General features: G+C 41.4%; 1 protein-coding gene across 1 annotated transcript in view; it reads right to left on the bottom strand.

The window, feature by feature from the left end:
* Positions 1-27,466, bottom strand: part of LOC115361898 (metabotropic glutamate receptor 7-like) — a 56,962-nt gene that overhangs the window by 3,946 nt on the left and 25,550 nt on the right. Inside the window, exons 2-9 of the mRNA XM_030055596.1 lie at positions 26,689-26,905; positions 21,174-21,309; positions 20,313-20,467; positions 18,269-18,406; positions 16,327-16,527; positions 10,818-10,957; positions 6,660-7,595; positions 235-487 (exon numbers count right to left, since the gene is read on the bottom strand). Coding sequence (XP_029911456.1) covers positions 235-487; positions 6,660-7,595; positions 10,818-10,957; positions 16,327-16,527; positions 18,269-18,406; positions 20,313-20,467; positions 21,174-21,309; positions 26,689-26,905 — 2,176 coding nt within the window. The remainder of the gene's footprint in view (positions 1-234; positions 488-6,659; positions 7,596-10,817; positions 10,958-16,326; positions 16,528-18,268; positions 18,407-20,312; positions 20,468-21,173; positions 21,310-26,688; positions 26,906-27,466) is intronic.

The following is a 27,466-nucleotide window of genomic DNA, read 5'->3' as shown; positions in this document are numbered from 1 at the left end:
GTCTTTTTAGAGCTTTAAAATTATATAGGGATCTATTTATTATGTAGTTTAATGATTGATTATTGAATTAAAAATTGATTTTAATCAAAGTTTTGGTCATGAAAAATGTCATGTCTCCCAAATGTGGTTTATTGGTGGTTGCATATGTGCAAGTCACTCCTAGTTCAGCATTATCATTATGTTACTATGCTGTGAAGCCTTGTTATTTTCTTACTATTTTGCAGGGCTACTTACTCATGGGGTCAGCAGCAGGGTTCTCACACAGCTCAGTCTTAGCCTCTCCGTTGGGCCTCTCATTGGGCTTCTGTGACAGGCGTGATGACATTGTGGCAGCTGTGACCACAGCCTTGAAGCTACGCTTCCTCTTCTGTACATTGAGCTCAGGGTGGAAGATAATGATGTACACCTTGGGCATGTAGAGCATGCCCAGTGCTACGGAGGCACTGAGGTTCATGGAGATGGTCAGGGTTGTGGTCTGGATGTATAGCTGGAAGGGAACAAAGACAGGTAAAAATGATTAATGATACAGACTGAAATAGCTGCAATGACACTGAAATCGGGCAATCCCTTTGTAGGAGGTACAAACTTGGATTTGGCAGCTTAGATGAAGAAAGCAGACCAAGGCTGGAATAGCATTTAACACTTAGCTTGAGGATATCAGAAAAAAAAACAATTAGAGCTAAACATCTGTGGACAATTATAGCACTCATCACACTGCTGTGGAGATGATGATGAGGCAAAACCTATTAATAACCACAGCCCAGGAACAATATCTGAGCATCCAGCCAAAAAGATTCATTAGTCAGAGTCCTTTACGAATTCTGGCATTTAGAAAAATCTCCTGGACAGAAGACCTATAGGACATAGTTATCCTACTGATATCTGCAGCTTCACTTGACTTGAACATCAAATCGGGAAAATGAGAGAGTTATTTCTTTAGATAATACTGTACAACAGCATTAGTGGACATTTATCCATAGTTTGTTTGGAAATTTACAACATGATAATGCAGAGACAGGAGCAGTCATGCATACGGGAACATAGTCCAACAGCATTTATTAAACCCTGACCTGCAGCTACTCAGCCAAGTCACAGACGGTTCATGCGTATTAATGACAAGAGCAGCGGCATCACCACCACATCTTCATCAAAATGTCCCTCCATGGCCTTTAGTCTCGTCTTTTTGCTCATGGCTAGATTGACATACTAAACTGTCAAGGGAGATACATTGTGATACATTGCGGTCACCTTTTCTGTCCTTTGATATGTTTTTTTTTTTTTTTTTCTCTCTTTTTAATCTAACCGCTCAAGCGATCATTGTGCTACTCTACTGGCTCCGAGTTATGATTACTTACAATCACTATCATGGTAGCCAGGCCTTTTTCCATGTAAAATCCACCTACATTACAGTAGATGAAGAGGGATTAAGAGCACTGCATATACAGTATACAGGAGGCTTGCATTTTTCCTCCGCAGCGGTGCCAGTGGTTGAGTGTAGCCTGTGAAAGGCTCTCACTGTGATAAGTAGTTTAAGATCATTCATAAGACTGTCATTCATGTGAGCCATAAGCAGGGCACATTCTGCTAGGTTCTTTCTCCACAGTATCCCTTTTCCCTAACTTACATAACACCTTTCACAATGTTAAGTTAAAACGCTGAGCTTACATAACCTTTTATCATGGTATAATTTAGGTTTGCATGGATTTTATATAATGCCATTTTTAAAAGCCAATGATTTTTGTAAGCCAGTAATTCAGCACCCCTGCAAAAAGCCCTTGTTTCATTCAAGGGTCGGAGAAGAGAAAGAGCCACTTGTAGAGGGGACATCACTGTTTCAAGAGCCGACCACGAAATCCACCTAACTCATCTATTGTACTTGAAAGCATCAAATGCCACTCTGTGTTTTTCAGGCAGCCACTGGTAATGTGGATGGGGAGGGGATACAATTTCAAACACCTTATTGGTACTGTATATCTGTATAGCAGGGAAACGCTCACCGAATCAGCACAAGAAAGAAATGTCATCATTTGCATACAGTTTTTCTTGGTAAATAACACCACTGATGGTAATGTCTTTCATATAAGTTATTCATTTACATGCCAGTCATGCCTTTGTCTGCTGATCTCCACCAATCAGTCAAATACCCAATATCATCAACATGCCAATACGCTCAATTGCCTCTCTCTCTCTCTCTCTCTCTCTCTCTCTCTCTCTCTCTCTCCCTATCTCTACTCCCTCCCCCCTCTTTTTGCTCTCTGTGGAGCGACATCAGAGGCAGTGATCTGGCTGGCACACCATGCATTAATAACTGCATGAATATCACAATGCTTGTATCAAGCAGCTCTTGGTTCACTTCATTCTGTGTCACTCTAAACTAAAGAGAATGGAATTGTTGTGCCTGTTCGAGGCATCAGCACTGTCAATTTACACTGTTTGTGACTAGATATTGGCACAAATGATCAAAGCCTGCGGTGACACATGAGTCGTCATATCTAACCACCAAAGAGTCCCCAGCCTTTGCCATCTTTCCATGTTTGGTGGTTTGTAACCTGTCTAGTAACCATAGCAACTCTACAGAGTTTGGCTCAAGCAACTAAAACACTGCTAGAAAAAGTGTTTAATGAGACTCTGATACCTTACAGACTGCAATGCTGACCCTATCACAGCTGATTTATCGACCATGTTGGAGAGCTGATTTGGGAGTAGTCGCACAACATAGATGAGGTTCACGCTGAAACTCACAAGTGAAACTACACGCACCAAACCACATGCACTCCCACATGCACACATATGCACAAATGCACAGCAATCAGCATAATTTCCCTTAATGTCCAAGGCTCTTTTGACTGAGACAGGGCTTTTCAGCATGCTGCCGTCTGAGCTTGACCCAAATTCATCGCCCTCTTACCCACCACAAGAATGTTTAGCTTGTCACAGAACATTCATAATTAATTCCTGTTGCTTTAACATAAATAAATACATGAAGTCAATTTCACAACTGCTTGGCAACTCTCTATTTATAGCCACAGTAATGATTTATTAACATCCTCATCAGGAATCAAACGATTGCCTGTGAATTTTACATCTCGCTGACAAGCCAAATGCCAACATTCAGCCACAACAAACGACATGTCTTCCATTTAAACAAAAAGCTGTTGAGGATAATTCTCATAATTATACCCACCAGGGATATACTAACTGCAAAGGCAATTTAGTCTGGTATGGTTAAGTACTATAAATGCACACAGTGATAAGGGCTTGATTCAGTAAGTGACAATTAGAATGCTCTCTGCCCTGTCAGAGAATGCCTTCAATAATGGATCCGGGGGATTTGCAGTCTCCTCTCAACTACCTGTATGTCTCTTGTTGTTTTGGGTGGCCTACTTTCGAGCCTGGCACACATCATGAATAAGTCTGCCTGGCTGCCTGCTGCAAAGCACTATTCCATACTGGGGACCCCGCTTTGCTTGTGAATGGCCTCCTCATCTACCCTCTGATTGGCTGTCAGTCTTTACAGAAGATTTCAGTTCTGGGTCTTGTGGAGATTAGAAAAAACTAGAATGTTTTCACTTGAGAATGGGGAACACTCCAGCTGCTCTGTGGATGTAAGAGAGTGCAATTAACAGCCAAAAGGATCTGAGGAAGAAACTAGTGATGTTTTACGAACAAACGAGTAATTTTTCTTAACATAGGGGTCTTTTATTTGTTCACATTTTAAGATTCTGCTCACTGTGCCATTTAGGTTGCAAGATCTTCTTCATCTTTTCGGCTGTTAAATACTGTCTCTCTGTTTTCAGTAACAAGAATCTTACATTTCGCCTATCATACTTGACTGGCTCAAGCATTTTGCCTGCAGACAGCCTCTAGTGCAGTGTGCTCAAGGTACCAAACATAAAACAAATGATGCACTGTGAGCATCTCAAGTATCACTTTAAAAGATCTGGCACCCCCACAAAAAGTGTCAAGTCCAACTCCCATCAAGGACAGTTTCTTGCGGAGAGACAGGGAGCTTAGAAGTTGCAATTTTGGAGACAAATTCCTTTTACCTGCTAAAAATTGAATGAGAAAATTTTGCCAAGCATCCTCTGTCATTGCTAATGTAACTTGGCAGCGCTGCCTGTAGTCAGGAAGTTCTCGTGGGTACATAAGCCATTTCACAAGAACCTAAATGGTTTCGAGATATGCATTGAGGTGTGGAAGCGTGTGCGACGGGGATCTCTTTTCTTAAGCGTGGTTAACTCTGGTGGATGCTTTACTAGAACATTTTTTGTGCCTCGGGGAAAAACTTTCAATGCGTGGAGTGTGGGTTACACAACAATGCAACTCTTCCAATCAGTTTGTAGATGGTGGAGCATTTTATTTTGTAGTCAAGCTTTTATGTTCAGTGACAACATCTGTTCAGCCTATTTGCAAGTTTTCTTCGTCAACAAATTATATTTGGAGTCAAGTAAGAGTTTGCTGTCATTATGTTATTATTCTAACTCTAATTTCCGTAGTTGTCAGATTGTTTAGAAAGCTGCTGTAATAACCCTCCCCTAAGTGTTACGCTCGCCTGGAGTTTGTTTCAAGTCAATTGATCTCCAGCCACGAGGATATCTGGAAGTGGATTCTGGTGACTCTCACAGTCATTAACTTGAGTGTGCTGAGTAGTTGATGAGCACATGCAGGTGCAGAGGAGGCACTGGATGCTCGCTCTGTGATCTTTTGTCACCATTTTCGCATGGCTTCCCCCAACATGAGAATGAATGGGCAAAGGAGGGGGAGGGAGTCACAGGTGTGGAAAATAAGGCCATCTAAATTGTACTGAGTTAAAAGAAAATTCACTCAATCTAGTCATATGCTTGAGCTGCAGTACAGTACAAAACAATTACATTAGGTCAACTGAGTGTTAGGGTTAATATCATCACAATGGTCTTGATATCTTTTGATAATGGATGACCCTGAATGGTAAAGATAAAATAAATGTGTTTACATTGTTTGTTGCCAGATGCGCTCACTCAGACAAACACAACAGGGCAAAGTATTTTTACTGCCAGAATGTGCTTAAATACACTAATCTGCCCCTGAGCTCACACAACACAGCCCCCTACATGTTAAATGTGCAGGTACATGCACAAACACACACAAACACACACAATCATTTGCTACTGGGCCTGAAAAATACCTCATTTATTACATAATGGCACTGTCTATTAATTCTGGTATAGTAATACCCAAGTTATTTTGTTTATAATGCGATGAAATAGCAATGCAGGTGTCCCGTTTAACATTGAGAACATTGTGTTATTTAGCAGGGGGAGAAAGGGAATACGTATGTGTGTTTTGTGTATTGTGAAGTACAGGGGAGGTGTGCGGGCAGGATGACCTCTCAGAACTTTGGTATAAGCGGACTGTAATGATACATAAGATAGTTTAAGTGTGCCTTAACCACACTGCAGCTTTTGCAAAGGATGTTACCTAGACATACACAGGCTCTTCTTAGAGAGACCCAGCAGAAATGCACCCACAAAGACTATTACATCAGGATGCTGTGGTCTGAGCTAGAGGTGAGGGTAAGGCAGGAGCCGGTGTTCAGAAAGAGTTAACTGCATAAAGAGAAAAGATAAACACATTACTGGCTCGCTAGCTGCCACGAGTAACATAATGAACTCCTAATCGCTGCTGAGGGTGTAATTCATCTATGAAATCAGCAGCAAATTGAGATGAGGAAAATCAGTTTCTGATCCATCTCATGCGGTAGCTTATATTGAACGGTGTGCCTCTCAAAAGGTTAGGAGTAACACTTTCCTGTCAGCATCGATATTCTGCCAGTGGAAAACTTCCCCGGTGCTCCATCATGTACACACGGTCTGCCAAGCATCACGCGCACCTCATGAGTCGAGCAGATGAATGCATCTGTATTCTGCCCAGTACTGGTCAGATAAGCAATGACTAGCACAGAAGGTCAAAATGTCACTTTCTCAATCTAGTCCAGTAGCTCCCAGTGTCAAATGCATTCCGCACCACTGTTGTCAAGAAATGGAATGCGTTGAATCAAGCCTCTATTTACCTCCCAACACTCCCCCTACTCCTTGACTTCCTCCTCCCCCAGCTCCTCATCCTCCTCTACCTCCACCTCCTCAACCGTCTTGTCTCTCTTTCCAGAATGAGGCATAATAGTCTATGTTGAGCCCTAGGCATGAGAGCTAAGATAATGGCATCAGGAGCTGCCTGCACCCCCATCCCAAGCACTCCTCAGGCATTTCACAGGATTCTGGTGCTTAACATCAACCCCTCCTCTCTGTTAAAAATGCCTATTTTTGTCTCTGGTGGTCCTTGTATGGGTTTCTATGCACATCTGAGCCATATGCATTTGAAATCAAAAGAAAATGAGCCTATAACTTATCTAGTCAATGCACGCATGTATGTCTGTGCATGTGTGTGCGTGTGTGTGCATGCTTCTTTTATGTACAGCACTTAAATGTCTGTGTTTATGTGTTTGCATTTTGTGTGTGCACAAATATGCATTTGTGTGTGTGTGTGTGTGTGTGTGTGTGTGTGTGTGTGTTTGGACAAGATAAAACAAGGTTGAGGGAGGGAAAGGTGTGAGTGGAGGGAGAGACTTAGAGAATGAGAGAGTGGTGGTGAGAGGAAAAGTGAAAGAGAAAGAGATGACTCACCTTCTCTGCCGACTGTGCTGTGCCAAAGAAAATGGGGATAAAGGCCAGCCACACTATGCAGGTGGTGTACATAGTGAAGCCGATGGGCTTGGCCTCGTTGAAATCTTCAGGTACATCCCTTGTTTTGATGGCATAGATGGTGCAGGTGACCATCAACAAGATGCTGTAGCCCAGTGAGCAAATGATCTGCAGGTCTGTGATGTCACACTTCAGCACGCCGCGGGCCAGCATGGGGTTTATGGTCTTCTGCTCATCGTAGTCGATGATTGTGTTGGGCGGGTCCACGGCAAACCACACCAGCACCCCCAGCAGCTGGACACAGATCAGACTGGAGGTGATGGCGATCTGGGAAGTGGGGCTAATGAAGCGTGGGGCTGTGACTGTCTGCTTGCCCTGCTCAAAGATGCGGTAGATACGGTTGGTCTTAGTGAGCAGCGCCGCGTAGCTGATGCACATGCCAAGGCCCAGGAAGATCCTCCTGAAGGCGCATACACCTACATCAGGCTTGGCGATCATGAGGAAGGTGATGATGTAACACAGGAAGATGCCCGTTAGCAGCACATAACTCAGCTCACGACCTGACGCCCGCACAATCGGTGTGTCATTGTAGCGTATGAAGGTTGCCATGACAAAGATAGTGGCGATGATGCCGAGCATTGCCAGGAAGACGGGGATAATTGCCCAAGGAGAGTGCCACTCCAGCTTGATAATGGGGATTGGCTGGCAGGCTGTCCTGTTGGGGTTGGGCCTCATGTTGTAGGCACACAGTCTGCAGGAGGTCTCGTCATATTGGTACTGGTAGCCGTCGCAGAGCTCACAGTGCCAGCAGCATGGCATGCCCTTCACCCTCTTCTTCCTCTCTCCAGTCTTACAGGGCAGGCTGCACACAGAGATGGGGACCTCTGGCTCCCCGTCTGGCCACTGGAGCTCTTCCAGCTTAGAGAGATAGATGACAGAAGGCCCAGGAAGAGAGGAGGGGGAGAGAGAGAGAGACAAACAGGTAAAAAAACAGGTAAACAGCTGATGAGAAAAACATGTCAATAATAATGAAGTACTTGAATATTCCTGGTTGCACAGCTTGGCAAACAGCTGCAGGTTGGACATAACAACATTCATATCTACTGCTCTGACACAACATACAAATTGGAAGCCAATAATTAATATTCATGAATCTAAGGGAGTTATATTGTCTGTAACAGCAGAAACTACAATGGCACTTTCATCAATCTTTGCAAACAGTCATGAAAAAAAAAAAAGATAAGCCGTGAATAACCTAATACGGTACAGTATGTTTCTAGCCTACTTCTTACAGCCATGGTCTTTTCTAATACTTGAAAATAATTAAAATCACCATGGCAACAGAGCTTACCTTTGTTCAGCGAAATAGGAATAAAGAAACTACAATATGACATGCAAAAGACATTATGTTATTAATAAATACAGGAGCTAGTGAGGTATGAAATATGAGAAGAGAGGGAAGGAGAGTGGGATTTAGCTCTGGAGAATGCCTATTTTAGACTTTGCCAAGGTATTCTATTTATGATCTTGTCATCAAAATGAAGAGTGCACTACAGGAAGACACTGAAGAACTATCTGAGACACCGTTCCAAAGGGCCCTTGTGTTTCTCACATGATTTTGAGCACAAATTTCTTGTTAACCCATGAATAAATGGAATTTCTAACAACCCTCATATATTTTGGCAGAGCTCTAAAATTGCTTTGATAAGACTCTGGGAAGATCCTTTGATATATTGTGAAAGCATACACATTTATAGCTTAAAAAGCACCCGAAGATTAAAGGTGTACTGTTTTGGTTTCGGAGACTGCACAGCAATGCAGAAATTGTAGATTCAGAAAAATCAATTGCAATACAACAAATGAAGAACAATCCAATAAAAAAAATATACTTCCAATAGGACTGTAAAATTATTTTCACTTTCTATACCTGCTCTGATACTACAGAATTAAAAAAAGTGCTTTGGAGGGAATGAATATGGAACTACCTACATTAAAATCAAAATGGTAAGGCAAAATGTGACATTTAGGGGCTCATTATTGTAGATATGTCTGCACCATGCCTTGAAGGTGTGAATTTGTGACTTGAAATTTACTATGGCCTTCAAAACTCTTCTATTTTTTCATTTCAAATTTCATTTAAAATAATAGTTGAAGAATTTTTAAACTTGTGTGAGCGTACGTCAAACAAACACATGTTATTTTTCTAAGCCTGACCACAAAGTTACAACATTCAGACACACATACACACACATATACACAATCACACACACCTACAATGGGTTTCTGCCGTGTGTACCTGTATGACAAATGTGTTGTTTCTGTGGTGTCTGGGTAGATTATCATCTGCCATTTATCTGGGGGCATGAAGGTGCCATTTGTTATTTGGACAATGAATGGTGCTCTCTGGAAAGCCTCCCGATTACACACAGTGTGGAAACAGTAATGAGACCAACAGCACTGTTGCTATGGAGACAGGAAGCAAGATTTGCCACCTTGGACTCATACGACTGTCATAGTTTCATTTGTGTTTTGTTAGTTGCTGATTCTACGGTTAATTTGAGCTTTTGAGAGACACAACAGTCACACTGAACTTTCTTACTGATAATCAGGATACCTATCTGGATGTTCACTCCAAGGTTAAATATAAGAGTTCGTGCTATATATAGTTGTACTTATTACACCGCATTGTAATTGCAACGTAACAGCATTTGCTTCATAGTCACACTAAAACAGAGGGAAGCGTCGAAGCTCCAGCAGCAGACCTCGTTCCACCTGTGCTATCGAAGCCGCTCAGCTGAGTTTAATGCCCGTGTTCCAGAGAGCACTCTGCCAGCCTTTATGCAAATGTTAACTCATCTGTCTGTAAATGTCATTGCTTTTTCATTCAGAGCTACATAGATATTACATAGAAACTTCACCTTAAGTTTCATCTTATTATACACACATAGGTCCAGCCCGTGTGTACTCTTGAAATGAAATCTCTACTTTGAGTGTGCAGAGAATAACGACCGGATCTATTACAGTGGGAGCAAACCAACAGCACAGGGAGGTTATTTTCAAGTTTTTTTCATATGATACCTAATGTGATAGATGCATTTGTTTCTAAATCTTTCTTTTATTGGATCAATTGTATGTTATTTCTCTTCTGAAAAACAATAACTGAGCTATTTCATAGCTTAAAATATTATTAAAAAAAAAAAAAAAAAACTTTGTTTCAATGACTAAAGCAAATATTTGCCCATTTAATAAAGCTGAAAAGTAACTTTAAGATGGACAATAAAAAATGTCTTTTTGTTTGATATTGTTGTGGGAAATTTTTCTATACATGGAGATGTTGCCCTGCTCATCAAATTAAATTGGAAACTTAACAGTTTTGAATATTTATATATGTATATATATATATGTATGTAAGTATGTATGTATATGTGTATATTTATGATGCCTATAATGTTCAGGTTCTTTTTGTCACAGTAATAGAGGTGTTCATGCAATTCTATGTTTGGCATTGAGCTCATAGTTGGAAACACGTCTCAATATAATGTAGTCCAACACGAGATCTCTGCAAACTACAACCTCTCTCTCTCTCTCTCTCTCTCTCATTATATATATATGTGTGTGTGTGTGTGTGTGTGTGTGTGTGTACATATATATGTATATGTATACATGTATATATGTGTAGATTACTGTAGTGGTCATGAGCAAGAATTTTCGATTCACAGCCTGCACAACATTTTCATCAACTTAAACCTCAGGACAGTGTTGTCAAGACACTGCAGAGGATAATTTCATTTCACAGTAAGGCTTCTGGCAAATAGTTTTTTTATCTTAATAAAAACGCAACAACAGAATTACGTGACACACCTCAAAACACAAACAACTCGGTTAAAATGATAAAATGTCTGCGCCTCGGCTTCTTCCATATTTTAGATGAAAATAATATCTGTGCACTTCATTATTACATAACAGTCCTGGCAAACGGAAAAAATCTGCACGCCCACATGTTTAGTAGCGCTAGGCCTAAATGTCCTATTTACATACAATATATTGTGGACAAAAATTATTTTAAAATTGTGAGGCACACCTCTGGTGTCTCTGTATCAACCTGTGGATCATGCCTAACTGCATGGTGCTCATATTTACCTGGAGTTGGAGGGTCTCCACCCATTGTCCCACCACCTTGTACCCAGGGGTGGAGGAGTTGGTCATCTGGAACTGGAACAGGTCATAGCGTCCTGGAGCATCGCCATTTTTGTTAAACATAACAGAGGTGCCAGCACTGCCTGTATTAGAGAGAGAGAGGGACAAAATGCAGGTTAAGGGCAGCAAAATTTAAAAGTGTTAGATGCTGGTGTTGCAGGGTACAACACCTCTACTAATGTGAGAAAAACATGAACCCATTGCCTCTTACTGTGCACATCACGCTGGCGGCCTACATGGGCAGAGGGCCACTGTGTATTTGTGTGTGTGTGTGTGTGTGTAAGTGTTTATTCCTTTCTATAAAAGCTAAACATGAAGACCATGACCTATATCTTGCACCTTCATTATAAGCATAGGCAGGCAAGCTGGCTCCCCACTGACCAGGGTAGCACTAACCTCACCTGCTTCCTATGTATCATCAACGCTGCATAGGGGCCACTAGAGAAATATATTCATGTCCACAGCATCATTAGATACACGGACTAAGACCTGAGAGCAGCTGTGCACGCTCACATCTGTGCTGTAACACCATAAATTGACTGCTACTTAAGATGAATGTACACCCTGGGTCAATAGAAATGTGTTTCGATCAAATACTGGGCACGAACAGAAGAAGTCGGGAGGATAAATAGGTCAGCCAAAGCATCATACGGCCCCCATCTGGTCTCAGTTTGTAGCAGGCTGTCTCAAGCACAGCCATGCAGATTTCACTAATTAGCTTAGTGACAACTTTGGACACCTGAAACATTGTGTTTGAGGAATAGATTTGTTAAATGTGCATTTGCTCTTGAGCCTGTCAATTGTGCATGAATCGGTGTGTATGTGGATGTTTGTGTGCCTCCAAGTCACTCACTATAAATGCTTATAGAGTGTGCGCACGGTAGTGTGTTAATACAAATGTCCCTCAAGATTAGATCTCACTCACAGCAGCAAATGTTGGCACTTAATGGGTAAAACGGTTGTGTTGTATTTTATACATGAGGGCTGCATTGTGGATGAGGTCATTCTTATCCATCACGCAACGCTGAGAGAAAGTGAGGAACCACTTTTTTTCACCCGTCTATTCACCTTGGCACGGCGTACCGTAACTGAAAAGCACGACTGGAGATACCATTTTTGAAATGGGACGGGGGGAGTCGGATGACATTTGGCATGGGAATTGACTACCTTAATAGCTCTGGCTATAAAAAGTGTAGAGAAAGGACCAGCAGCTTCTGTTCAAAATGGTTTTGGGACATGTTGTCTTTTGTATTTAGAACAGAGCTCCTGGCATTTGGATGGAAGGCCACTGCACCTTTCCCTTAGTTTTGGGCCAGGAGGGAATTTCATCTCCCTCCAGTTTCTTCCAAGGACATTTGTCATTGAACATTCAACAAAAGTGCCAGGCCAAAGACTCTAGTAAAACAAGAAAAGCAGAGGTAGCAAGCGGAAAAGCCAATTTCAACTGACAGAAGAGGAAGCCATTTAATAAAATGCTGTGGCAAAGAGCTACAAAAGTTACATTCTGACTTTGGGAAGCCATTGCACTGACTTAAGCATAAGGTGAAATGTGAATTGCAAATGCCAGTTTAATAGATTTTAAGTATTAAAGCATTTCTATATTGGTGCTGAGCCACAAATCCCTCACTATCTGCTGTTATACAATGTGACAAGGTTATTTGTTGCACTGAATACATATTTAAAATTAACATCAATATAACTGCCACTATTTTAGTTACTGTTTTTTTTTTTTTTTTTTTTTTTGCTTAGTACTAAAGTCGTATATTCCCAGGTATCCAGGAGTAGTCACAGAAAATAAAGTGGAAAATGTTTTTGCAATTAATTGACATGTACTTGTGAAACTTCTCTCTCAATACCTCTCTCTAAATACAAAAACCGAGCTAACATTCGAAGGGTGGTAGTCAGCAACCTGTCACCTCTGCTTTCCCCACACTTACAGAATAGTGTAGAGAAACACTGACAAGGTGTTGACTCCTGTGAGCAAAAATTACGACACAGTTACACTACTTACCCCTGCACCCATGGAAAAACCTGCACACACACGCACACACACACACACACACACACACACACACACACACACACATGCACACACACATGCACACACGCATAGAGTCATTTTAATAAAGTTTAAGAAATGACTGGGCACTTGGCTCTCTTCAGCACTAGAGCAAATAATTAAGCGGTGTTTCTGCCTGTGCAGATGAAAAGCCTTTACAAATTCCATTCTATTTCCCACCGCCTGATATTTCCGAGGGAACAAAATGATCTGTATAGACTGCTTAGCAAGAGCACTATATTAGATGAAAGATTCGCAGGTTTGCATGGGGCTCTGAACTAAGACATGACAAAAGTGCACTGCTGCTGTGCTACGCCGAGCAGTGTGGGTGGACTGGGGATCCACTGCTGTGTTTCTCTCGCATCATTATTCTCTCCTTTTTTTTTTCTGTCTCTCCCTCTTCAGCTCTGTGGCTCCGGCACAGTGGGGAGATCAACAAAGAAGGCTTACACTCCTTTGCCCTCAAACATACATTAGCACTGGCACATACACAGCCTAATGTGTGCGGTTGCAGCCTAAATGCAATAAGCAGGAGTGAGATATAGCTGCCAGAGCCACAAGAGAACCAGCTTTCACTTGCCAGTAAAAAGATTTGAGAATATATAGCGTCACAGGGGGTAAAGAGCTGCAGTCTTATTTTGATAGCAGTTCTGGTGGAAGGTATGGCAACTACATTTGCCCGCAGAGCCCAACTCATGGCAAAGCAAATGTGTAGGGAAGTCTGGGGCATGAAATGTAGCTTTTCTGCTTGCCTAAGGCAAGTGATTTTGGGAACAGGTGAGTCCAGGAAAGGGAAAACTAGCCCAGATGGTGACTGAGATTGGACAGATCCTAAATCCCATGCCTCAATCTACAGTATTCCTTCCTTAAGGTGTCACAGAGACTCCAGCTGGCTGCCTGCGCTCTATTTCTTCAGTTCTACCTTAAAATCCAAAGGCTCATCACTGCCTCATCACTGCCAATCGAAACTCTGCACTGTTGCCATAGCGCCAACACTCAAAGTCGAGATGAACGGCACACAAGCGGTGTCTGTAGCTCACTGACAAAACTCTTTGTTCATCATTTTTTTGTTATGCACATAACTTTCAAGGACATTTTGCCTTGTTCAACTTCATAATAATGAAATACTTAAACATGAGATATAGAAACAGGACAAACATTTTAGAGGGCAATCGGCCTTGTTAAACATAAATATATTTTCTATAAGACTGCAGGGCTGAGAATTTGTTCAGGCTATAGTCAAAATTTCACCATGCAACAATGAAATATGGAATATAGGAGAAGATTTTTTATCGATGCATGTAATTTAAGAGAATGCTCTGCCTTGTTAACATGAATATTATATTTTCTATACCAAGCTGGAAATTTGTTCAGTGTAATAGAAATTTCATTCAAAAGCCAAATGGCCTAGATGCCAATATCCTTAAACAGCATTTTGAGAGCATCTTGTTTCCTTAAACTCATGAATTTCCTTTTGAAACTGGATGCCGGGGAAGAACATTATGCAGAGAGGGATCATTAAAAGTGTAAAACAGGATCATTACAGTTGGCAAGATAGGAAATGTACAAGAACAGTCTGTGATGTTATGATTAGTGAGGATTACAGTTTGCATCTACTGGTACAGCGTATGGCCAAGACACAGCACTGGATGTATAGTTTTTTGGGAAGTATTTTAAAGTGAAGTAAAAATATTCTCAAAGAAAGAACAAAAAAGTTTTGTTTTGTTTTTTTTTGCATTTATTTATTGTTAAATAGGTATATAATATAGCATAGGAAATTGGCAAACAAGGTGAAAAAGTCATTTTCATTTCGTTGGGACTCTAAGTTCCACCCCCGCAAAAGACTAATGGCACTGTAGGTGTCCTGCAAGTGCAAGGAAAACAGCATGAATTGATTATCTCGGACCGCTAGCTGCAGTTTTGCTCCTCGTTGAGCCTTGTGTCTATTCAAATGAAAAACAAGATTTTATTACCTGCAATTCAAAACATCAGGACATTTTGTGAGTCACTGACAAAGGACTCAGGAATACAGGATGGAGGTAAAAGCCATTCTAGTAGTAATGAAAATACCTCGAGGTTTCACTTTATGTCAGCATTTTAATAAATCAGAAATAACATGAAGTGATAATAAACAGGGCCCCACTTTATACATGTAAGCCCCTAAGAGAAAATGACCTTGATTCTTGATTTTGTCCATGCATGTAAAAGATTTGAATAATTTTCAAGAGCCTTTCCTGAGGCCTACATCAGGAGGTTATAAATGCTTGTGATAAATCTGTGACTGTTAGATTGTTGCTGGCCACTACACGGTGCATCGGGGAGCTAATAAATATCACGGGCTGACAGGCCTGCCAGCATATTTGTAAGAACAAGCGTTTCTCATGTTTGAACTCCATCTCCCATTGTGCTCTCGTTCCGAGTTTTCTCTCTGCATTTCAGAGCAGTTGCCATTAACAGCAAGTTGTCATTAATTGTTAAGTATCCTCCATACTGCATACCGTATGCGGGTGAATTATGTAGAGGTTTAAGTGTGTAGCGGACCAATAATACTGGATACCATGTGGACTCAGTAGAAATCAGTAGATCAGGGAAGCGCTGGCATGCTTTGAGCTATGGGCAATATTTAAAATGTAGCAGGCCTATAACCACCTAGTTGTAATGCATAATACAGATGGGGAGACATTTGAATTACTGGCTGGTACTTTATTACCTGAAACTGAGCCTGAAATTTTGAACTCTCTCTCTCTCTCTCTCTCTCTCTCTGTTTATGATTTTATTTACTCTCAATTCTGTTTTATTTCGATATTTCTGATTTACAAGCACATACAGCAGGGTTTATTTCTAATTATCTGTATTTACTATAGGGGGAAATTATTAAGTCAGCATGCTATGATTATTTTTTCCTAGCAGTGTGTAGCATCCAAAATATATGGTTTATTATTTTATCTCGTTTATTTACAGGTGGCTTATTAAGGATAACTGCATTTAAACTCGGACTTACTACACCCAGCACAAAACATGCGCTTCTTTGCGCTTATTCTCAGGACAAGAGCAAAGAAATAGTTTGATGTGTGGAAATATGTAATATCAAAACATAACAAAAAGCTAGATTATGAATGAGGGCACTTCCTCCAATGTAGTCCCATAATATCTCCAGAACAGAGCTTGATACTGAACAAAACGCATTAAACTTTATCTATAGAGTACAATTGCTGTGGTGAAAAGTGGCTGGTAATCAAATTTCAGCTAGTGTGTGGGCCGTGTGCAGTATAAAATGTCATGCAGATGCACCAATTTTAGAAAACTATTCGTCTAAAGTAGCAACATTTTTTTTCCTACTCCTATCTCTTCATCCTCTAATCATCTGATGGAGTTTTCCAGTGTGGCGCTCACCGTTGAAGCTGGTGTTGCGTATGTACTTCAGCAGAGTCTTGCCCTCAGCGGACTCCATTTCCAGGCACACGCCAGGATGATCAGGACACAAGTCTCTCTGCATGTTGTGGAGAGCGTGGGCCATGGCGTACACCGCGTCTATCACGAACTGCACTTTCCCCTCCTGCTCGTACTTGGAGTCAATCCCGATACGCTCCTGGCCTGAGGGAGGAGAGGATGAAAGGACAGCGGAGCGAGAGTACTAACAGCCAAACAGCCAGACACACCGCCAGTTAGTCATTACATTCTCTAAACAGCACTCGCTATCATCTACACGTCTTCAGTTTCATTTAGATTTCTCCAATTACCACTTGCAACCAGTTTCCTCAGTTGTGATATTGTAGGAATTAGACCTAAGGGGGTGATATGACAAAGAAAATAAGGGAACACTTATCAAATTTCCCACGTGCAAGATGAGGAAATATCATCAGGCAGGGCTGCGAGACAAACTGTTTTTGACAGATAGACCCAGATTGGATTAGTACAGTGCATTAAAAAGTCATACTACTGTCATACTACCACAGCTGAAAAATGGAGCTCATTTGTCCCATGTGGAAGGTGATGAAGATGACAGTGAACTTTAATATCACTGCATTCTACAGCAGCTTCATGCTCTTTTATGTCCTCCTTGCAGTGTATTGCCCTTTCACTCGCTTAAAGGTTTTGCGTCATGCTGCTGATACGCCGCTGGAATGTAAAATGTACAACCTCTGTTGGATGTTATTTTTCCACCTATTAAATCAGCTATTGTGGACAAATTTGATCATTAGGTTTGATTTATGGAAATTCTGCTAATTTTAAAGAGTGAGTAAAGACAATCACACTCAGTTAACATAATTATAAAGAAAATAACTCTAAATCCCTTGCGGATATTCTACAGCAGTGATAGTGGTTCACAGTTCACACTGCTGAAGCCGGCAGGGGAGCAGAGGATGACTCTATGACACATACATGAATGTGGGAGACTTGCGTAAAGCAAGGGAGGTCAAAAGCAATCCATGCTGACATTTCAGCCCATTTCTCAGGCCTCGACATACATTTCAGCCCACACATAACCTTTTTTTTTTGTTTTCCTGAGTTGTTCATAGAGTGCACAGCTCAGAAAAACATAGAGGAGCTTCAAATGCAGAAGTCTTCCCGTCGTGTCTGACATTCATAAATATAGATCAGCTAGACGTGATATAAAAAAATAGGAAATAGAACCCTTTTCCTTTGTTGGGACCAGAGCAAAAGGATGAGAATGAGCGACATTTAGATGTCTGTCTACAGAAGCTATTAATGCAGGGCTGGAAATGAACAAACATCTTAAGTATTTGACACATTACATATGATGAAAGACGCCAAACATAAAATAATGAAAGAAGCAAAATCCCTCAGCGATCTGGATTGTGTCATATTGTCATTATTGTCATCAAGTAAAAATTCAAGAGGGCATTTTTGTGGTGGCGTTTTTTTTTTTTTTTTTTTTTTTTTTTTTAATCTTTTCCCTCTAATAACCACCTATACAATATGATGTATATACTGGTAGTACACACAGAGTATCTGCCATAACTATATAGAGCTGTCAAGGTGACTGGGTGAAAGGGGGGCTAGGGGATACAACTAAAAGCTACAGGAGCAGACGGTCCGGAACCATAGTATGACTAAGACATGTGGTGCATTATTATTCTAAAAATAAACTGTCTGTCCTGCGCCCGCTGGGTGGAAACACCTGGTGCTCGGCTCTCTGGCTGTGTTGCAGACAAGAGGGGTTGAATGTAGCCCGCACAGTCTATCTACATCTTCTATTGTGAACAAAAGGTCATTTTAGCATCCACCTGACACAGGAGAGTGCAAATGAGCATCATCTATTAGTGTAACACGCCAAGTGTTCCTCGTTTGCTCGTGTCAACAAGTCATGTACCTGTGCATTTGCGACTGGTGTCCTCTCTCTTGGAGGAGCTGAGCAGCCTGCAGTCAAAGTTTTCCTCCCAGAACTCAGCAAACCACACGTTCCTGCGATTGTTCTCTAGGGTGAGCGCCGTGAAGTATTCATCAAATCCTGTGAATAGAGTGAAGACAAAGAACAAGGAGAGGATGGCTCAGTTCCGCACCAATTATCAACCGGTCCGAACCTGGAGGAAATGAAGTAAGATTTGTGTGGTGGGGTGCTGGCCGCTAGGTGTTGGAAGCCTACCAGCTAACACTACTTCTTCATCAAAATTTGACCACTGCAGTTCCTCTTCCTCTCAGGTCCCATGGAACTTTAATCACTTCTTTCATCTAGGAAATTGCATTAATTAAAAAACAGGATGCATAATAAATAATAGGAGGACTGTAAATGGTGCCACAGCCTGTTGCCTTGGGCTGCAAAGGTACTTAACGGGTTTTCTTTACCTCAAAATTTATTAGAGCAGAGCTGAATTGCAGGTCTGAGGGATTAGCGGTGTGTTCAATAGAACATAGTCTGAGTGTACGTTAGCGTGTTGCTTGTTCAACTTTCCAACCCAGTGTGGGTCAAGAAAAGGAGTTGAAATAATCCGCATGTAAAATTTACTGAGAGTAAGATTCAAATAATTTGCCATTATTTACCAAGTATTTACCATTTCCTGTGTTTAGAGCGGTGACTTAACTTTACATTTTGAAGGTTTCCTCTCTCTCTCTCTCTCTCTCTCTCTCTCTCTCTCTCTCTCTCTCTCTGTGTGTGTGTGTTATCGAGTCATATCAGCTGAATCATGGCGAGCGGCGATAATGGTTAATCAGAGCTCAATGACTCAGCTGATTTTCTTTTGAAAAGACCATCAATGATGCATGGTGGATTAATAATATGCTTGCTGTCTCCAGAGTGTGCATTGTCCTGACTAGACCTCCCCTAATTAAAGATAGCTTCATAAAACTCAAGTCCCTCGATTGTAATGATGAGTGGTTATTACGATTGTGACACCGGGCAGAACTTTTAAGCGCCCGTGCATGCTGAGAATATTGTATTGCTAATGTGAGTTTGTAAATGCCAAGGCAAATGCAAAAGTGTGCTTGGCATATTGCCTTTGCCTCCTTACTTTGTCTTAGAGAAAACAACTATTGGCAATACACTCTGTATTCCTGATCCCCTGTGTTGTTTAGTTGTATATGTTTTTGTATTCCTCTGGTTAAGTGGCAAAAGGTAAAGCATGTGATGTCATGTCGTCGGGATTTACAGCAGGGCTACAATGGATTTCAACAGGAGAGAAGTGTTCAGTGACCTACAACATCAACAGTTCAGCATTCAATAGTCATACAGGGAGAAATCCATCAGTGAAGAGGCAGAGATGCCAATTTCTGACAGTAGCCTCAGTAGCTCATAATGCAAAGCAGCCCTGTGTGTTTTGTGTAAGTGGTACAACACTCATTTTTTTTCTTGACTGGCAACAGCAGCTATTGCTCTCTCCACCTACACATAAAAACCAGAGTAAAATTAGCTTGATACTGAACATTTGGTAAATATTCTTTTTTTTTTCCCTCCGTCAATAACTTGGACTGCAAACACAATTTGCAACCACTGATTTTGAAATTTTAGAAAATATACCCACAGAATATCCAGTTTCAAGATCTGATTTCACTCTCGTCACATACAACTCTCAGCTAAATGTAACAAGGTCACTCCCATTTGCTCAGTGATGTCAAAAGTCACTCTGGAAAAATGGGAATCGAAAAGGTAAATTACAATGCTTCTTCACCAAATAACACAAATACTAATATTTTACTGTGTAAGAGAACCCAAGGATGGAGCTTTCCCTCAAGCCTGGGTACATATTTTGTCTGCGTGTGTGTTTGCAGGCATGCATTTATGTATGCATGTTTGAGTTCTATTAACTATGCATGGAGGCATTAAGCAATCACCAGTTTAAAGTCAAAGGCGATCCTAGCCTTATATCTATTCAAAAGAGCATGCAGTGTGAGGCTCTGTCGGTGCAACAGTGAGCGCCTACCTTTAATGGAGGAGCGTTTGGGCAGTATAGTGACTGCTCCCACTGCTACATCCTCTAGTTGGTGGATTGGGCTGCTCTTGGCCCCCCAGCTGTCAGATCCAATCCACAGGAAATGGCCCACCTGATTGGCCCGCTTGGTGGCATTGAGAACTCCCCTGCAAGGGCATCCATGTGTGAATCAGGAGAGAGCACAGAGGAGGGGGGGCATGCAATCCAATATCTATTAGGAAGGAGCAGCTAGATGCAAACTATTCCGGCTGGTATTATTACAGTGTTTGTTCATTACAGCACTGACATCTACAGTTCTTCAATTTGCCTTATAAAAGGTTACTAGGCAAGAGGATGCACCTGCAAATAATATTTTGTGTTGACTGCCATGGGTTGTGTTAAGCCAAGCAGAACATGTTATTTGTATCTTCTGTTTAAAGATAATACCCAACACATAGAGGAGGGTTGCAGTCAATAATCTCCATATTCTGTCTCAATAATCTCCATATTCCATTTTTCTTTTATATTGCACTCTTACATGTCTGTGCTTGAAATCATCTGTCTGAATTTACTAGTATTAAATGTTTGATTCTGTGTTTCTTTACACAGACTTTTCCCATGAGGCATTGTAAACGAAACAATATCTCTGTTGCTTTGTTGTAATCTGTATTCCCAGTCCTCCTCCGAGGCATGTTTGTGTTTGTGTTGTTGGAGGCATGTTTGTGTAGCAGACATCCTGCACACATGGTGAATTTGCCTGTGCCTGAAGCCTGTCTTCAGGAGTGGCTCCTCGGAGATTAAGGACCGCAACATGGCAAGTCATCAACGCCCCTCAACGACACGGATGTAGCCAGAATGTGCTTCACTCCTCACCGTATGTCTTCTTCACTGGCAAAGATGACGACTGCCCGGGAGTGCTGCGTTTCCAGCAGTTGTTGGATGGCTTTGTCATAATCCTCCAGCTTCGGGTTGTGGGGAATTTTCAAAGACTGAGCGATGCAGATTCCACCTTTTTAAGGGGGAGGGAGTGAGAAATGATAAGGCCTCTGGGATGTCCTCTCTCAGTCATTCACTCTCTCTCTCTCTCTCTCTCTCTCTCTCTCTCTCTCTCTCCCTCTCTCTCTCTCTCTCTCTTTCTCTTTCTCTCACACACACACACACACACATGAAAAGCCTGAGGTCACAATAGCTGCTCTTTTCTTATGGAAATGACAGCCATATGGAAATAGAAAACATTTGAACAAAATGGTGAGATTTTGATTATGCTATCATGCTAGGTATAGAGTCTTTAACTTTGCCAAGGGGGTAGATGTGTGTTAAACAATAGCCTCATATGAATTTACATTTGAGCTGTGATCTGTAAGCCACAACTGGTTGCAATGCAGCCCCCAAACCTTCATAGTGGGAGAATTATAAGCATAACTGTTACGATAAAATGCAATAATCCACATCAACAGGGACATAAGCTACAGTTTGCTTGAGTTGAGTTGCCATATATATGACAGACTCAAACATCGTGCATCGACTTTTCATTTCAGGTTATTATCAAGCATCTCTTGTTGGTCCCTGAACCAATCAGATAGCAGGGCCAGCCATACAAACAAAGACGATATTAATATTGACAATAAATCATTCTCAGACAGGTCACCACTAATGGGTTTGTACAGGATGAAGGGTACTGATTGCTTCTGTGCGTTGCTAAATAGTTGTTAAATATTTGGCATGCAGCCTGTGACAGTCATCTGGTCCAGCCATTGGAAGCAAATTTCCTTGAGGAAACATTGATTAATCCCTGATTGTCTGAATTTAAAGCAAGTGTCTCTCCCATGACATATGCTGCTGTAGTCAAGGGTTTTGAGGCCATGCTTAAAATTTCACAATCTGCCCTGTGATTGGCTAAGGATGGATACACACACACACCAATTTTTGTGCAAAAATAATAAAAAAAAAAAATATCAAGTGGATCAATGATATCAACTTGTCCTTCAGCAGTCTGACAGATAAGTTATCTTCAGGTCACATTCAATTGCTCATTATCTGAATAGACAGGCAAAATTATATCTTTATTAAAAAAAAGAAAAGGTGTGATTAGCTTCACTCTGGTGTGGTTAATGCTGGTGCAAAGGACAACCTAACCTCTGAAGCAGTTTGGATAAAAATAATATGATCACCCGTGTCAAAGCAGATCCTAACTAGGCCCACACTGAAGCAGCAGCCTCTGTCCTGAGTCAACAGCAATTCTCTACCCAAACCAATTAAAATTTCTCCTGCTCAAGCATTTTAATACTCGATAACCTTTCAGTTTGAGTTTCCCTGAGTAGACAGAGAAATGGGAGGAATCTCCTAATTGCCAGTCTCCTCAGGCTCATTACTTTGATATAAACAGCTTTTAGCTGGCAGATCACACATCTCCAGCCCCAGTTTACTGTGGCATTTCTAAAGAAAGCAGATAGCAAAATGACTGCTACTGAACCTTTGTCTAACTATCCATATTTCTTGCATCAGCAGCAGGAATTAGTGATATTGCTTGTTGTGAGAGAATGTATCTGCCAAAAGACAATGGGGATGGCTTCTGTAATCCTCCTTAAGTGGACCACACAAAGCTGGAGATCCTGCGGAAGACCTGGTTGGTGTTTAAGGGTTTGTGATATCCTGCTAAAGTGAAATGTGCCTCGTGTTATTAGTGCAGAGCAGCCCCTGTTGTGGGTCTCCTAGGGACAACATTAAAGCCCTGTTTTAGTGCAGAGATTCCAGTTTGGGCTTAGAAAGCTCAGAGTGTGACACCATACATCCTGGTTCCTGTTCTGATAAACTATAATAATCTACAACATATAATTTCAAATGGGGAATTAGCAGCACATTTCAGTTGCGGAGGCAGTATGCTTAACTCTATGCAGGCATCATAGAGAGATATTCATGATCATAATCACAAAAAAATCTAGTAAGACACTGGGAAGTCAAGTCTCATCAAAATGCATTTCCTCCATTATGACAAAAGCCCCGTGGGCTTGTGTGAGGCAATATAACAGGCTTGGATAGAGACATATTGTAGGTCACAGCAGTCAATAATACAGATAGAGACCGCAGGAGCCACTGATGAAGATAGGAAGCATTTGGAGCAGTTCCCAACCTCGCAGAGAGAGCACCAGAGATGAACAGGCTGCGAGGACAAGACTGCCCTAAAGGCTGCAGACTGGTTGTGCAGTGGAGGCTAAATTATTGAATGCCTGCAGAATACCCCCATCAGTCCGTCACTCAGTAAGTAGTCAAGCTGGCAGACAAGATGAAAATGCCAGTGCCATATCTGTACTTCCAAAGCACTGTGATGTGGGTCGGACCGCCTTCACCTGTCAGTGGAAGGCCTTCTGTGGACATGAAAGAGTTCTCTGCTCAAACAGTGGGGGTTTAAAGAGGAGGAGTATGTCTGTCTTGGTTAGAGAAATGTGATGTGAGACAGAGAAATGTCAAGATCTCAGAGAGGAGAGTATTTTACTCCAACTTGTCCAAGTCTTTCTTTATCTATGAAAGAGGATTGCAGAGTAATACCTTTTAGTTGCCATTTAACATCCTGAGGGTTAAGAGCACATGCAGTCATTTTTGGGTGAAACATATAGAAAAATTAAAAAAAAAAAAAAAAAAAAAAGCACATCCTCTTACAATGTAACTGGCGTGTGCTCCTTTGTGACAGTAAAACTCATTATTTTCACCACAGAGCCACGGTATAATATCCACACTGTGTGCATCCTGACCTCGTAGCCCTGTGCTCCACATTTCTCTGCGTGACTAATATATCAAAGATAGTGTAATGATGATGACGGTTATATTCATCATGGCTCTCTGAAGTTCTCTGCTGATCATTTTAAGTGCCACAGGTCATACACTGCATTAACTGCTTAAATTATTCATCCCCAATGCCCTAGGTTCTGAAAATGCACTCCAGGGCAAGGGATCCACCACTGCCATTTTGCTTGGCCAAATACATCCAACAGCTCCCTTGAAATTAAAGCAGCTCATGATGGATTGAACCCTCCCACCCCACCCACTCAACACCATCCACACCCAAGCCTCCAGGGGATCCATAATGCTCCAATTATATTTATCACCTCCAGAGTCAAAAGGCGGACCAGCCCCCTCCAATCTCCTCCCGTGCGCACGTGGGACCCACAAAAATGGATTGACATTCCTATTCTAGACGTGTACACCCTTCCACATCCTACATGCCATTCCACTGCTGGCTTGGCACTCGGCAATGCAGGGAACTCATGCAGAAGCATCGCGCTCTATTTTACTGTGTTTGCCCAAAAGCAGATGCATCAGTCTTACTCCCCAATCCACTGCTACTACTAAATATGTGTGCTACATTTTGAGTGTTTTCTTTTTTTCACAGCTCAGATGAGACACAACAAAACATGGTGCTGGCATCTTACTTCAATCAGTTCCAAAGTGATGTTTTGTGGGAGGTTTTCCTCAAATGTGCTTGAATGAGTCTTTTTTATGAAAAGGGGGAACTAAACTCCATTCTTACGGCTTGATTCCAGACAGACAAAAATACAAACAGGATTAATTTTTGCCAGCTTTTGCCAGAATGAGGGGTGCACAAAGGAGGACTGGCTAAACATGGCAGAGATTGAAGAGTAAAAACAGAAGAGATCGATACTAGCTGACCATCACTCCAGTCTCAGCTTGGGGTAATGGGCAGTCATATTGCATTAGTCTGTGAGCTGGTTCTCCTCGAAGTGGTGAAACAAAAATCCTACTAATGCATCTGACATTTCACTGTGAACAAACAGGGCAGCCACAAAAACATCTCAAGGCCACTTGGATCAACGAGCAAGGCATGCTGCACCTATATTGAAGCAGAAAGTTTCCACAAATTAGCAATTTTTCCATGCAGCATTGTGTGTGCTGTCTTAGCTCACACTAAACTTTGTTTCCAGATATTTTGTTTCCATATTCAGTCTGAGGTTTGCTTCTTAATCAATTCAATCCATTGCAGGCAGCTCTGCTGCAGAACCAGTTCCTTTGATCCTGTGGATGTACAGTTACGCTATTACATAATGGAACCTTTTTATTAAAGATATCATGCCTTGGGTGCTGGAGCTTTTCTTTGGATGAAATAATTCCCATTTGATTTGTATATAAATGCAAAATATTGCTCAGTGACTGGTGCTCAATAGCAAAGGATGAGTCAACAACAACATTGTCCTGTAATTTCATAGTCCTTCATCTGCAGCTGTTCTAGAGCCATAATATCAGTACTGGGCTTACTGCTCTTTGGTAAGTGAAAAACATCAGTGGAAAAAAGAAAACAAGCTGGTTGCAGCAGAAGACACTGCGTGCATCAGAGGATATAACAAGATGAACTGAATCCTCCAAAATAAGCCTTAAATCAGGACTTCTCCTGGTTTCCTTTCGCTCTTACACAAGCTACTCTTCCAGCTGTTCTCTGCTGAGGCAAAGTACACAGCCACAAACAGCTTCTTAAAGTTTTAATGAAAACTGGACATGAACGCGCATACATAAAATATTTATGTCTGCTGGACTTCTGATCTGTGCCTGTGGGATATCATTAGCTTTCTACATTTTAGAGATGTCCACACAATGATGAGAGAGAAATAGGAGTCAGTCAAAAAAGATTGATGGGAGTCAGAAAAAATGAAACTCATCAGTGTATTGATGGGAAATGAATAGGGATATGAAGAGGTCAAGGTGAAAATCGGAAGAAAGCTCTTGGGTCTGCTGGTGTGTCGTTAATACCAAAGGCAATGCAACAATGTGCTGTTATGGATCATGGAGGGTGATTTTCTCAACACACAGAAATTGCTAACACTTGTCCATCTTTGTCCAAAGTCATACTGTGCATTACAGAAACCTATCCTGCACTGATGTTGCATTACTACGACAGCAGCCACTGTAGGCTTCCCCCTCTAAAAATGGGGTCAAGTGAAACTGAAAAAGCATACTGTAAGATAAAACTGATATCTGTTGGTCAAAGATAACAGCATTGCAACTTTTTAAACACTTCATCTGATGAATGTGTGAGCAGCAAGTTGGACTTTGATTGTTACATCTAAAGAAAACAGCATCACAGACAGAGGCCAAGCTCATGACTAGGTCATGGCACCCTTTCAACATGCTACCTCTTTCTCCACCTTTCCTGTCACTCTCAACGATTCACTAAGGCACTAAGGCAGGAGTTGCCAAACAGATCAATAATTCATCCATCCACAGAAATAATTTATTCGGCTAAAATGAATCAGAAGCTGCAAAAATTATCTTCCTCTGGGCAACCACACCGTGAAAGTTTTACAACTGTATGATTAAAGCATACCAAATCTTAAAAAATAACATTTCTTTTAAGTTGTCATCTCTAATCACAATTCCTTACCTGCTTCTTTGGAGAGCTGTGTGAAAGCTTCCACGCCTTTCTCCCCGTAGCTCCCCTCTGAGGCGATGGTGGAGACGTAGGACCAGCCCAAGGCTCGGATGATGTCCACCATGGCCTGGGCCTGAAACGAGTCTGGAGGAACCACCCGCGAGAAGAAGTCATAGCGCCTGTCATCACTCAACTCGGGGGCTGTTGATGCGTAGCTGATCTGTGGGATCTTGGAGAGAGCAAGCAGGGTTGGGGATGGGAAGGCAGGGATTACTCATGTGCTGTGGGCATTCTGGCGCAACATTACTGTTGGTTGCCACAGCGACTGTTATGACCAATCACTTCTCTAACTTTTATGCTTAAAGTATACCTTTTTTGTTTTCTGATGTTTTATGAGCTTATACAACTGATGTTTTACAGTCAAAATTTATTAAAAGGAATGATATATGTGTAGATATTCTCTATTTCCATATCTTAATCTCTCTTGAAACCAAGCAGTGTAATCATGTTGCAATTATCACAACTTTACAGTGATTGAATAGTGAGCATGTAGATAATTCAAAGAAGAAAGCATGAAGATATATCGCAAACACACCATTTAGAAAGATGCATGTTGTCAATTTTCCTAATGTTCAGGGAGCCCCTTAATAGTGTGCAGCTCTTCCCCCATAAATTTGTTATTATCATGTAGGTGGATATTTCCATGAGAACAAAAAAATATGTGGCAAAAACAAGACAATATGCAGGATTAAGATAGCACTAGACAATTTCTATATCAGTCTGCATTTTT

The sequence above is a fragment of the Myripristis murdjan genome, chromosome 7 (genome assembly GCF_902150065.1).
Source record: "Myripristis murdjan chromosome 7, fMyrMur1.1, whole genome shotgun sequence".
Taxonomy (NCBI): domain Eukaryota; kingdom Metazoa; phylum Chordata; class Actinopteri; order Holocentriformes; family Holocentridae; genus Myripristis; species Myripristis murdjan.
Note: the sequence above shows the minus strand (reverse complement) of the source record. Positions and strands in the feature narration are given on the sequence as shown.